The 14886-nt window shown below is 37.4% G+C and overlaps 1 protein-coding gene across 3 annotated transcripts in view; it reads right to left on the bottom strand.

Annotated features, from left to right (window-relative positions):
• The window catches only part of PDE3B (phosphodiesterase 3B), a 176720-nt gene that overhangs the window by 44313 nt on the left and 117521 nt on the right, over positions 1-14886 (bottom strand). For all 3 annotated transcript variants that reach the window (XM_061147144.1, XM_061147126.1, XM_061147136.1), the window contains exons 4-6: positions 14125-14267; positions 7152-7258; positions 54-255 (exon numbers count right to left, since the gene is read on the bottom strand). In XM_061147144.1, coding sequence (XP_061003127.1) covers positions 54-255; positions 7152-7258; positions 14125-14267 — 452 coding nt within the window. The remainder of the gene's footprint in view (positions 1-53; positions 256-7151; positions 7259-14124; positions 14268-14886) is intronic.

Genomic DNA, 14886 nt, shown 5'->3' on the forward strand with positions numbered 1-14886 from the left:
TACTTTATTAAAATAACCTATATTTTGAAACCATAAACATCTGGGAAACTTACCTGTTACATAAATTGCTATCAGAATTTCTTAGTTGCTGATAAAAATCTGGTGAACTGGGTGGATTGCTCAGAGATTTGTGTAAAATGACAGTTGGTTTAGTAAGAAGTTCAGCAGTATCAGGAAATTCTATAGGGGATCGGTTAGTTGGAGAGCCAGCAGATACTGGTCCATGACTGGGAGAATTCAGGCTTGGTAAACCACCTAAAAAATTGAAAGAGAAGAAAGAGATATTATGTATGCATGTATCTGTTTATTGTCTATGTTTGGGTACTTATAAAGAGCATTCTCCTTCTTTAAAGAAAGCAAAGTATTTACAATTAAATGATAAACTAGATTTCTACATGGAGCTATCATCAAGACATTCTATGAATTCAGGCAGAATATAGGCTATATTTGTTATCATCAATGACTGTGGAATCAACACCCTGTGGCAGGATGACACACAGTAAATACTCAGAGTACGAGGAAAATGTGCACAATGATAACATGTGTACACAATAATGTGTGGCACAGTTTTTCCTAATCCATATTAATCTTTATCTTTCACATTTTGTGTCCCTACCAGCCTGCTTACCCATTTTTACCATCTTTACTGTATTTTTTCAATACAATAAAATTCATTTTTATTTCAGAAACAGAGTTCTTAGTAGCACTGAGCAAGTTGAGCATGATAAAATTATATGAGCATATGATAAAATTATATGAACACAACAGCAGATCCCTTAAAAAAAAATCGACATCTTTCCAGCTCATTCATTCATTCAACAAGTATTTGAGAGCCTATTATATGCTGGAAAATGTGCTGGGTTTCACAACAGAGAATAAGATGCCATCCCTACAATGTTCAACAAACCTAAAAAAGGCTAGTGGAAAATGCAAACAAGTGCTAAGTGAGTGTTAAAATAAGGGGGAAAAAAGTGCTTCGGAAATACATCCCTAATCCTGTTGATTAATTCAAGAGCCTTTGCTAGTTGCCTTCAAGGCAACTAATACAACTAATACAACTACGGGTGTAGCTGGAGAGGTGTAGGTAGATTTAAAACTTTATTTCAAGAAAAGATTCAAGTAAAGTGAGAATCAGAGAGGAAAGCAAATAACAGTTATTAAGGTATCATGGTATTTTCAGACATAGTTACAGATGTGTGTGATGGTTAATTTTGTGTGTCAACTTGGCTGGGCTGTCATGCCCAGTTGTTTGGTTAAATTCTAATCTAGATGTTGCCGTGAAAGTATTTTTCAGATGCGATTAACATCTAAATCACTAGACTGAATAAAACAGATTACCCTTTGCAATGTGGGCTGGCCTTATTCAACCTGTTAAAGGCCTTAAGAGAAAAAACTCAGCCCCTCCAGAGAGGAAGAAATTTTGCTTGCAGATGGCCTTCAGAGTCAAGACTACAATGCTGACTCCTGCTACAATTGCCAGGTTGGCAGCCTGCCCTAATCGTTTGGGACCTGGCAATCTGGCAAGCCAATCCCCATCAATCAATCAGTCACTCTCCTCCTCTCCAATATATATGTATGTATGTATGTATGTATGTATAGGTATATACACATGTACAAACATCCTATTAGTTCTGTTTTTCTGGAAAACCCTGACAAATACAATGTGTGTTCTTTTATTTAATCTTCATAATAACTCTGTGAATTAAACAGCATTTTCACTTTACATATGCAGGGCTGCCACTGCTGTTCTATCAAACTGACCTGTTTAGAGGCTCCTATAATTTCATATAATGTTAGGGCTGAGAAAAGAGTTTTATAAATAATCTGGTCAAACACTTTAATGTTTCAGAAGAAGAAACTGAGGATGAGAGAGGGAACTATCTTGCCTGTCAAAATAATAAGTTAGTTATTAACTGCAGACTAAAGTTCCAATTTTCAGCATTCTTTTCTCTAATTGTACTAGTGAGTGTCCAAAGCTCTGACAAACAGGCTGAGAAGAATAGGATAAACTAATTTTAGCGGAGAAATTTGATATAACGTAGAAAAGCTTTTGAGGAGAGAACAAAATGGTAGTGAAAAACCTTCGCAACCCTTAAGAAATACTTCCTACAAAACAGATTCACCATTTTTATTCTAAACCTTTTAAACTGTGAAGTATAACATACAGAAAAGTTCTAACAGGAATGCTCACCACTCAGGCTAAAATATAAAACATGGCCAGAGTTCAGAAACCCACATCCAGTGCCTAATTCGCAGCCCTTTCATTAAAGAAAAGCATTACGTTGACATTATGGTACTGTTTTTCTTGCCTTTCTTTACATTTGTAGCACATATATATATATATATATATATATATATATATATATATATATCTTTAACAATTTAGATTAGTTTTGCCCTTTCTCTGAACTTTGTAAATGGAATCAGACAGTATAAATGCTTTTATGCCTTGCTTACTTCACTCAACATTTTTAAAAGATATTTCACATGTTCATTCATTTTGAATGACATATAAAATTGTATGTATGAATATAGCACAATTTTATTTCTCTATTCAAGTACTGAACTGCCAAATTGTCTTCCAAAGTAACTGTAGCATTTTCCTTTCCCATCAGTGATGTATGAGTGTTCTTACTTCTGAACATTTTTCCAATTCTTGTTATACTGCCTTGAGAATTATAGACACCATAGTGGGTGTGAAGTCATAGTTCACTGTGGTTTTGATTTGCATTTCCCTAACGACTAATAATGCTGAGTATCTTTTCATGTGGGTAAGGGCCACTGGTATAACTCCTCTGGAGAAACATCTATTCAAATCTTTCACCAATTTTTTAGTGAGATCATTTGTGTTTTTATTACTGAGTTGTAAGATGTCTTCTCTAAGACTCTGGCCACCTGATGCGAAGGACTGACTTACTGGAAAAGACCCTGACACTGAGAAAGATCAAAGGAGGGAGGAGAAGGGGACGACAGAGGGTGAGATGGTTAGATGGCATCACCGACTCAATGTACATGAGTTTGAGCAAGCTCTGAGAGTTGGTGATGGACAGGGAAGCCTGGCATGCTGCAGCCCATGGAGTTGCAAAGAGTCGGACATGCCTGAGTGACTGAACTGAACTGAAGACATCTTTGTCTATTCTGAATACAAGTTCGTTGTCAAATTATAATTTGCAAATATTTTCTCCCATCTTATGGATTGTCTTCTCTTTAGATGTCTTTGAAGTGCAAATATTTTTAATTTTAATGAATTCCTATTATCAATTTTTTTCATTCATGCACTGTACTTTTGGTGTCATATCTAAGAATATCCAAAGTCACAAAGATTTTCTCTTATGTTTTCTTCTACAAGTTTTATGGTTTCATACTTACATTTGAGTCTATGAGCATTTTAGGTTAAGTTTTGTGTATGATGACAGGTATGGTTCAAATTCACTCTTTTTCGTGTGTGTATCTATCCAGGTGTTCCAGCATCATTTATTAAAAACACTGTTCCTTCCCCATTGGATTACTGTGGCACCCTGGCTGAAAATCAGCTGGCCATGTAACGGTTTATCTCTGGACTCTCAGTTCTATTCCACTGATTTGCAATTTCCTTATGCCAATGTCATTGTCCATCAGTGTCTTGATAACCACAGCTTGGTAGCAAGTTTAAATTTACAAGTGTGAATCTCTCGATTTTTTTTTCTTTTTTACTAAAGATTGTTTTGGCTATTCTGGGTCCCTTGAATTCTGACATGAATTTTCGGATCAGTCAAATTTCTGCAAAGAAGCCAGCACAGATTTTGTTAAGGACTGTACTAAGTTTAGAACAATTTGAGGACTATTGCCCTCTTAACACCACCAAGTCTTCTGATCCATGAATATGGGATATCTTTCCATTTATTTGGGTCTTCCTGGGAATTTCCTGACAGGACTCCACATTTCCACTGCTGGGGGCACAGATTCAGTCTCTGGATGGGGAACAAAGATCCCACATGCCGTGCAGTACCAAACAACAACAAAATCATATTTGGGTCTTCTTTAATTTCAACAACGTTTTATAGTTTTCAGTGTATGAGTCTTGTACTATTTTGCTAAATTTATCCCAAAGCATTTTATTCTTTTTGATGCTAACTTTAAATGGAATTCTTAATTTGTTTTGCACTGTTCATTGCTAGTATATAGAAATGTAATTGATTTTTGCATACAGATTTTGTATCCTGCCACACTGATTAATCTATTTGTTGTAATAGGTTTTAAGGAATTTCTTAGGATTTATAAATATATGATGATGTTGTCAGCAAATAGTTTTACATCTTCCTTTTATTTGTTTTTACCTAAACTTCTCAGGGTAGAACCTCTAACCCAATATTGAGTAGAAGTGGTAATTATTTTATAATTATTTAAATTATTTTTTAATTTTATCATATAATTTCTAGTTCTTTATATTCTTTCTTTGGTGAGATATTGTTGTCATACTCTTCTTACTTTAGATATGGTTTCCTGAAGTTCTTTAAAGATATAATGCCAGCAAATTTAAAGCCATTGCTAAATCCAAAGTCCAAGCTCACTCAGGGAAATTCTGTTGGCTGTTTTTCATTGTCTATATGGCAAAAAATTCTTGTTTCTTTTCCTGCTTCATAAATTTTTTTTGTTGAAAACTGGACATTTTAGATACTATGCTGTAACTATTCTAGTATCAGATCTCTCCCACCCTCAAGGTTTATGTTGCTTATTTTGTGTTTGTTCATTTTATTTCTGACTATTCATTGAGTGATCTCCTGGACTCATAATGTAGATTTTTTTTTCACTGAGGTGTGTAGCCAACTGAGTGCTCTGATGCCTTTTTCCCCCTTTCCTCTTTGATTTATGCTTGACTTCTTAGAAGTCACCTGTGGGTCAGTATGATTTAGATGAGACAGAAAATTTCTTTAAATGTCTTGCCTATGTGTCATCATCTGTTGATGGGAAGATGTTTGAAAAGTTACAACTTCACACATTTCCAGGCAGTTTACAAGACAGCTTTAGCTTTTACTTCCTGCTTGTGCAGCACCTCAAGGTCAGCTACCAGAGGAGCAGCCAGGACCTCCTCCCTTCACCAATCTTTCCTGAGCACGTGCTCAGCCTAGTAGATCTTCAGGCACATGCCAGAGTTTTCCACTTTCCTGTGGTCATCTAGTGTCCAGGATTTCCTTTTAAATTTCCAATCAGTTCTTGTTTGCCTCAGTTGAAATCACAGCTTTACCCACTCACAGTGTTGCTGGCAGAGGGTGTGGGTGTTTTTTGTTGCTGTCGTTGTTTTGGAGAGCTGAGCTCTCGGTCAAATGAATTATCCACAACACCCTGGGAACAAAGACGTTTTCCACTGAGTTTGGACAAAACATTTACTGTACTCTCAGGTCGTTGCTTTTAATGCAGTTTTTAAAGAGGTCAGACTCTAATGACTGAAAAGCTAGTGGCTTTTAGCTGTAGTACCACTGAGCTGGGGAGAGAGGGTTTGCCTTCAATTAAACTGTCACAGAACGCAATGCCTCACCAAGGTTCAGTAATTATTTCCTCTTGTACAGATGATTTCTAGTGTGTTCTCTGGCTTTTGTTAACTTCCAAAATTCTGAAACAGTTTAGTTTTTTGCTCCTATTTTTGTCCCTGATGGCTCAGATGGTAAAGAATCTGTCTGCAATGCAAGAGACCCAGGTTTGATCCCTGGGTCGGGAAGATGCCCTGGGGGAGGACATGCAACCCACTCCAGTATTCTTGCCTGGAGAATCCCATCGACAGAGGAGCCTGGTGGGCTACAGTCCATGGGGTCACAAAGAGTTGGACACGACTGAGTGACTTCACTTTTTTTTATCTATTTGACTGCCACACTGGATATTACAATGTACACCTTTGAAGTAGGAGTTTCTTTTGAAATAGAAATTTTTAGTACTTTTCAATCACTGCTAGTACAGCCAATGTACCCCTTTCCCCACCCTTTATGCCACTGTTGCCATATACTTCTTTATACATTATGCAAACCGCAGGGAGCCATTGTTTTAATGATCAATATTCTCTCATGCACCCACATATTTAGGCTTACCAGTGCTTTTCTTTCATTCCTGCAGATTCATGCTTCAATCTGGATCACTTTTCTCCTACCTAAAGAAATTTCTTTGCTAAATCTCAGTAGTGCACATCTACAAGCAATACATTTTACCTTTTTTGAATAAAAAAGATGTTATTTCACCTTAAATTTTAAAGGATATCTTCACTGGATAAAGAATTTCAGGTTGGCAATTTTTGTTTCTGCAATACTTTAAATATGCCATTTCATCATCTTTGGTGACTATAGTTAATAATACTGTATTGTGTATTTGTAAGTTAAGAGAATAGATCTTGAAAGTTCTCATCACAAGAAAAAAACTTGTAACTATGGTGACAGATGTTAACTAGAGTCATTATGGTGAACATTTTATAGTATACACAAACATCAAATCATTTGTTGTACACCTGAAACTAACAATATGTCAATTAACAGCCCCCATCTCCACCGCCAGACAGAGATTCTATTAAGGGTGGCTTATTAGGATATAGGATATAGTCAGGATTTTCCCTACTCACATATTTTTTTTTTTCTCCCTCTACAATCACCATGCTACAAAAGAATGCCCTTTACTGAGGGTTTTCCTTTGTTCTTTGTCTGCAACTATTCAGGTTTAATAGTTCTTTATTTTACCCCTGAATCCTCAGTGCCTAACGAAGTTCCTGATACATAGTATATGTTCAAAAATTAACAAATGAATGAGCAAATTGTCAACTAATAGCTAACCCAAACAGCTTGGTTTTATGCTAACTTAGAACACATGAAATGGTATTCAAAATTAGCTATGAATGTTGTTCTTCAGTCACTAAGTTGTGTCCAACTCTTTGTGACCCCATGAACTGCAGCACACCAGGCTTTCCCGTCCTTCAGTATCTCCCAGAGTTTGCTCAAGCTCATGTCCATTGAGTCAGTGATGTCATCCAACCATCTCATCTGTGAATAGGTAATGAAAACCCTGTTCTCAGCTACGAATAGTTTCTATTCATATCTGAGAAAATATATTCTCAGCTATTAATAGGTAACAAAAAGTCTGCACTACCATATAGTTTGAGACCTCCCATATTTAAGTCACAAAGAATGATTTCTTACCAGCTCTTCTTAGACCTACATGGTGAGTTAACGATACAGATGACGACCTTTGCTTCGGGACTGTCAGTAGATTTGAACTAAAAGGCCCATTTAGATAGCATCCTTGACTAAAAGGGAAAGATAACAGGTTAAGATTTTTAAAAACATGAAATATTCATTTTTTTCCTTATGGTCTTCAATTCATTAGCAAATATCTGCTTATACATCTAGTTTAGGCACTTATCTCAGTACCTAAGGAGTAAAGCAGGCACCAGCCAACTTTTTCTGTAAAGAACCAAGTAGTAAATACTTTGGACTTTGCAGGCCATAAGGTGTCTGCAATTACTCAATTCTGCCACTGCAGTATAAAAACAACCATAACCAATGATAAACAAATTAGTATAATCATGTATTCAATATAATTTTATTGATAGAAAAACAGATATGGGCCTCATTAGATCCACAGGCTGTAATTTGCTGAACCCTGGCAAGAAGCAAATTATCAATATCACTGGAGGGCTCCTTGTAACACAGACTGCTACTCCCATCACCAAGATTTCTGATTCAATAGGTGTGGGGAAAGGTCACAGATTGGCATGTCTGACAAGTGCATAGGTGGTCCAGGGACCTCACTGACAATTACCGACCTAAAACATACAGTTATTTTCATTGTCTTCCGCTCCCCTTCTTCACAGATAAATGATTACCCATTAACACAGTCATATCCTGTAACTGAAATATTTATTGCAGGTTTTAGGGTTCTTATGAAGAAATTAAATATAGGTGAGCAATCATAGTATACCAATTGATATATAAAATGCATTTTAAGATTACATATTTTAAAGCCCTTGGCCAAGGGCCATACACATAATACTTCCTTTCTTAGATATTCACTAGCCTGTTTTCTTCTGTTAGTCAACCCTAACGTGGGCACTTTGGCCACAGGATTAAGAACAAATCTCGAGTCTTTATTTTTCACTAAATGTTTTGTTAGTATAGGCTGAGTTCTCAGTAAGCTTCCCCCTCCCTCCAACTCCATTTTTTGTGTACTCCCATACCCCCTTACTCAAGGAAGATCTATTTTTCTGTGACCTTAGAGGTTTCTGTCCATGTCTCTGTTATAATATATACCCATAACCATATTACAGTTTCAGTGTTCACCATTCCCATGCCTCACTAATTTGTGCAATCCTTTCAGGGGCCGTAAGATACACCTCTTCATCCAGTTGTGGACACAGCACAGTCAGTGCCGGGTAAAGGTGTTCAGGAGACATTCCTGGATTAAATGAATGATCCTGTCTTTAGGTTGCTATTCTCACTTTTCAAGTGAACAGATCTTTTCTCCCTCCAGTTCTGAGTGAATGGACTCTCTCTTGCTTACTCCTGCTTCGAGGCTTTCTTTGGGCCTTTTTCTCGAAACCTAGTTTGTCTTATAATCTTACGAGAGAAAAAAAATTCTGGATAACAAACAGAAGGCATGTAAAAGCAGTTGGCAACCAGTTTATCAACAGAAAAATTTTCGTGAATAAAAATTATAAAAAATAATAGCACTATTTTGAATATTATGTATCATCCATTATTTTAGGTGATTTGCACACTTCATCTCTTTTAGTCATCTGAACAACTCTGTTATTAGATAAGAAAACTGAGGCTTTGAGAGGATTGGTATTGTATTAAGCTAAAATTCACAGTGGCAGAGATAAAATTCAACTTCAAATTTCTCTGACTCTTAAATTTTTCTGACTCTGAAGTGTATCCCCTTTCCACAAGACAATTCTGATGTTATCTTTGTGTGTTTCTCCACCTGTAAAATTAGAAGTTTAGAATAAAGAACTTCTAAGACAACATCTAGCCTCTAGAGTCTGTAATTTTTTTGCTCAAGCTAATAGTAATAATAATTTGTTGGCAATGTTTAAAAAAGAGGCAATATGTACATAATAACACTCAATAAACTCATCTCCCTACCAGTGTGCAATCATTCTTTGTATTTGAATATTCATTGCCTTCAAAAGGAGTGGGAGAGATGGGGAAAGAAGAGTAGCAATGCCACCCAGGGCAATATTCAAATAGAACAATCTGTGTACTCTACCAACACCTACTCCCTTATTAATATTCAAAACAAAGACAGGTTTTTCTCCTTCAGAGAAGAGCCCTGAAGCACACTCGCTAGTCTTCTACCAGAACGGGGGTGGGGGGTGTCTTCTAGTAATTAAAATGGTTAGTTGTTTAGAATTGAGAAGTATAGGTCAAATTACAGGTTTTCAGCTCAGTTCCAGAATCATCCCATTAATTCTTTGCCTAGAACCAGATAAATATTTACCGTAATGAGATTATATAAAACAATACTGAAGAAAATAGAGGGCAAGATAGGTTAGGAGTCCCAGTGATTATTAATAGTTGGCAGGAAGATGATTAAAGTCAGAGTTACATTGCAAGAGATGTCAAATGTTATGGTCATAGAGTTAAGCCATATTTTAACAGCTGATTTCTAAGACAATCAATGCAAATTACCTTGACAAGGTTTATATCACTTCATGTATTATTATTATTATTTTTTAAGTAGCTGTAAAAACTTGTTGGCTGTACAATGTCCAGATTTTGCAGAGTCATTATCTTAAGAACTGAGTGGGATGACACCAGTTAGCTGTCTCGAATCTCTGCAGTTCAAACAGAGTCCAGGCTTTGGTATAATTTGCTAATAAATTATGAGACACATAATTGAGAAGCTGGTTCCCAAATACATTATTTAGGGGACATACTATTACCAGGCAACATTATTAGGTTTATAAAGAGCACTTACCACGATGAATGATGAATCGGAATAGGTTAAAGGCAAGCCTCTTTGGTGTGGGAGTACCTACAGCTGATAACCCTCAAAGTTTTGGTACAGGATTTGCCTGTGTTTCCCCACGGAAAATTTGTTCAAAGGAAATGAGCTGTGAGCTCTGAATTTGTCTGTCCACAGGGAGGGTCTGGATCCCAGCAGTCCATGGACAGCAGTTCAGCCAAGCTTTCAACTCTAGATACTAACGCTGTGCCTGGATAATTCAACTGTCAGCTAACCCCCCAAAACATTAATTTAACCCTTGTTGGAACTTCCTGACCAGCAAAACTTTATCCTAGGTCTGAAAGTGAAGCAGAAAGCAGTATCCAGTGTCATGTGGACAGCAAACTCCTGCAGGATACTTGTTAAGCAGCTGTTTATCTTCAAAGACCCATTTTAATGTAATCCCAAACTCTTCACAGTAGTCCAGCAGGTCTCAGAAGGGTCGTAATGTCTAAAACAGGTAGGAAATGGAAATTTCCATGAAAGAGCAAAGAAAAGGTGTTAAGGAGATTCAGAGGCAAAACAGATTACTTTTCCTGAGAGAAGAGAGGAGGGGGTGTCAGGGTGTTACTCCTTAGCCGTGACGTCTGAGCCCAGTCTTTAAGGACATACAGAAGTAAGGGTGAGAGGTCTATTCTAGGTAGAGGGGCACACATGTGCACAAACAGAGGGAATATCAGACAGTTTAACTTGACTGGAGTTTCAGATAAATGAAAGTGATACTGGAGAGGTATGCTGGTGTTAAAAGGTAATGGCCTTCTTAATTAATATATCAAGTCCTCTAAGAGATGAACAGTGGTAAGAAGAGTAGGCAATACAGCAGCTGCTCAACAAGAACTACCCCTTCTTATGTTTTTCCTAGTATACCTATCACAAAGTTTATAATACTTCATTTTTTTCCTCCAGGCAAAGCATTAAAACAAAAAGCAAAATGAAGTCCTACATTACAGTTTACACAAATAAGGCAGCTAAAAAGTATAATTCAGCTTAATTTTCAAAGGGAGTGAAACTAAAAATGTTATGAGAAAACTTCAAGGAAGTTTCCTCTTCAAAGAAGTGTCTTCTTTAAGGAAGAATCTAACACAACTTACACGCCTGTTATTTTCATGTAGCGAGCTCTCCAGACCATTTTTCTACTCCTCTTCTTTGCGAGACTGCTCATCTATCTCTGTTTAATTTTTCTAAGTAAGGGTGTAGCTTTGTCATTGGGAGTGACAGAATTTCAAATCTCAGGCTAGGAATTGGGGCGCTATTCTACATGCACTGATAAAGGTCCAAAAACTTAATGACTAGAAAAAACAATATAATCAAAATTTTGTTTAAGGACAATTTCTGGTGGAAGGTAGAAGATGGTTTGGGTAGTGAAGAATATTAGAAATGGGAAGGATAATCATCAGCCCACAAAAGCAGTAATGAAAGCATGAAATAATGTAGGCAAAGTGATAAAGGAAAAAGGGAATAGAGAGGTAAAGAGCTTTGGAGATTAGATGTGACAGCTGTTATCTGTAGAGTAAGGTAACAGGATGTAAAGACAACACCAAGGTTTTCTAGGTAAATCAGTTTTGTAAGCAACCACAAAACTAGAGGATTATAGCCAGCACTGTGCCAAGAAATGAGGACAGAATAATAGTAACAAGGGAAAAGCAGCTGGAGAGATGAGAAATCAGGTTTCAGACATAGTTTCAGGGAGCAAGAGGTTCAGTATTTACATCATGTTGAAATCTTGGGCTGCTGCTGCTGCTAAGTCACTTCAGTCGTGTCCGACTCTGTGCGACCCCATAGACGGAAGCCCATCAGGCTCCCCCATCCCTGGGATTCTCCAGGCAAGAACACTGGAGTGGGTTGCCATTTCCTTCTCCAATGCAGGAAAGTGAAAAGTGAAAGGGAGGTCGCTCAGTCGTGTCCGACTCTTAGCGACCCCATGGACTTCAGCCTACCAGGCTCCTCCATCCATGGGATTTTCCAGGCAAGAGTACTGGAGTGGGGTGCCGTTGCCTTCTCCGGAAATCTTGGGCAGGGTCATTTAAAATCATAGAGAAGCTTATGATCAGAATCTAGAGCTGCATTAATGTCAAAACTAAGAAATATGCTCTCCATTCTGGAGTACTCTAATAAATTTGAAATGAATGCCTCATGAGTTCAGTCACAAGCCTGTTAGTTCTGTGCTTCTAAAACCTGAAGGTTCCCAAACAAAATGTCACCATGCATTAAAGATTGACAACTATGCTGTCTAATATGGTTGCCATTTAGGTCTGTCTGTATGATAGCTGAGTATGGCTCTTTGTATTTTAACTAATTAAAATCAAATCAACTTTAAATCAAGTTCTTTAGTCATTATAGACACATTTCAAATGATCAATAGATACATGTACCTAGCAAGAACCAAACTGGACGCATAACTATAAAACATTCCCATCATCACAGACATATCTACTGGACAGCACTGATCCAGAGACTTGAATTTCAAAAGGAAGAGGATTGTAAATGCTTCACACATTCCCCTTTACCCTATGTTCAAAGTGCACTTAGAAATTCATTACATAGCAGCTCCAGCTTCTGCACACTAGAAAAATTCCTTCTAACCTCACCTCTTTAAAGGAGATGTTTCATAGGACCACCAATTACTTTATCCTTTAAAGTTCTAAATTTTTTATGAGGCATAATTTTGTTCTAATGAATATTAGGTAAATATACTGAATCTGCCTGCATTTACCTTTAATTCTGAGATATGTTCATATAAAAATTAGTTTTCCTTGGACCATGTTTCTATTTTATTATCAATCATGTGGAAGCAATAGGATAAAAATAACCTTAACTCAATGTATCAGACATTTCTTTAATTTTAAAAGCGTTGCTGTTACGTCAGTGTGATGGAAAGATGAAAAAATAGAATCATTTTCATCATTCTTTCTTAAACTCAAAAATATTCTCAAGATGATGTCTCCCAGGGTTAAGAAATACCTGTAGTATTTTCAGTTCCTAACGTCATTTATTTCATCATATCCTGCTTCCGTTATGAAAAAAAAAAAAAAAAAAAGAAACAACAACAAAAACCATTATCATGTTTAAGCTCTGGGCAAGCTTTGGACCGAAGCTCATTTTCCTGTAACGTTCTCGTCACACTTGAATCCATTCTTGTTTTATATATCATTTCACTCAGTTTTTCTTTTACAAAAATGGAGTTTCATTTAGTTGAACGTATTGTAGAAGATTCAAATTAATAAATCACAGAAGAATCTGGAAAATTACAATCATCTGATCATATTTCATTTATAAAATGCTAATACAAAGTTGAACAGAAATAGCTCTGATCCAACACTGCCACCTACTGTTTCAAATGTGTAACTACACAAATCAAGTTATTAAAGACCAACACATGCTCAAGCCCTAACAGAGTGGTTTAACAGGAAATTTACATTGATTCCAATTGTATTAACTACGGTTATATAACTGACTACATAAAAGCCTATAACTCACACAGGAGATAAATATCTGTTCTGGCCCTCACAAGGCAAAGGTATCGAATCCCTTGTTTTCAGAGTAAATGGATATGCTTACTACATTCAGAAGATCTCGGGTCCCGCTATCTCCCAGGCTCACCTGGCTTGTAGTTACCGGCGCACTTCCTTTGCAGGATAAGCACTGCTTACTTGCAGGTAAATCCTCAACAGGATACAGAATGTATCAGTAGTCTTAGTTCCCCAGCAGGAACAGGGCTTCAGAGTGTGCTGCTACCTATACCTCACGTCTGAGGCAGCATCTGGGGTGAACCTTGGGGGTGCTCCTGCTTTCACAGGTCAGAAACTGTGGACCGACATGAAAACTCAGCAGTGGACTGACGACTGCCCCTGATATGGCCACCTCTACCGCGGCTTTCCCAGTTTCACATCCAAAACTGATCCTTGTTTTCTTACACTGCCTCCCTGGTTCATGTTCTTAGGGCTCCAGCAAGCTTTATACCCGACTTGCCTATTTTGGGTGGAGAAGGCAGATTACCTTCTTTTTAAGGATCAGTTTCTCTACCAGGCCACGTTACAAACTATGCTGTCCTATACCTAAAACACTTCCAGGGTTCCTTTAGGCTTTCAAAATTATTTCACACTTCATTCACAGAAACAAAGTGGCTGTAAGAGACTCAGGCTTCTTGAAAATGCTTGGGGAATTTACCTTAAAATGCCAAATTCTTGGTGAGGCCGTTTGCCATTATTGCGTTCCCACCTTGGAGAAGTCTGGTCGATAGGTGGCAGCCCTGAGGTTCCCGAGCTCCTCCTCAGATGTGGGGTTGGTAAACTATTCCTACTGTTTAGCCCCTGTTGAGTAATTTAACAGTGGTCAAAATTGTTACCCTTTAACATACTGTAAATGTGATGCTAAAGATGGTACATGAAAATATCAGTACAAAGGACAACTAATCCTTGAACAACCTGGGAGTTAGGGGCACCAATATCCTTCATGCAGTTGAATATCCAGGTGTCATTTACAGCGGGCCCTCCCCCCGTGTTCTTTCTCCATATCTGAGATTCTCCATCCATGGATCCCACCAACCACAGATGGTATTAGAACTGTAGTATTTACTACTGGAAAAGATACTGCACATAAGCAGGGCCACACAGTTCAAACCCACTTGGTCAAACCCAGTTGGTCATTCAAGAACCAACTGTACATTTTTAACATGTATAGGAGAAGCAGAATGAATATGTTTTACTGCAAACATCACATTCTACACTGCTCTTTTATTTACCTTCCTCCTATTTAAAAATTGGTTTTTGAATTCCTGATAGTTTAACCAAAAATTTTTTCTTTTGTACATTTTATTCCTAGTTTTGTGAGAAATAAGCAGCCGACAATTTTAAAAGTAGATTTACACCGAAAAAATGACTTTTAGAGGCCAAGCTTAGGATCGGGGATAAGCCCTATTTCCTAAAGCAA

This window comes from Dama dama, chromosome 1, assembly GCF_033118175.1.
Source record: "Dama dama isolate Ldn47 chromosome 1, ASM3311817v1, whole genome shotgun sequence".
Taxonomy (NCBI): Eukaryota; Metazoa; Chordata; class Mammalia; order Artiodactyla; family Cervidae; genus Dama; species Dama dama.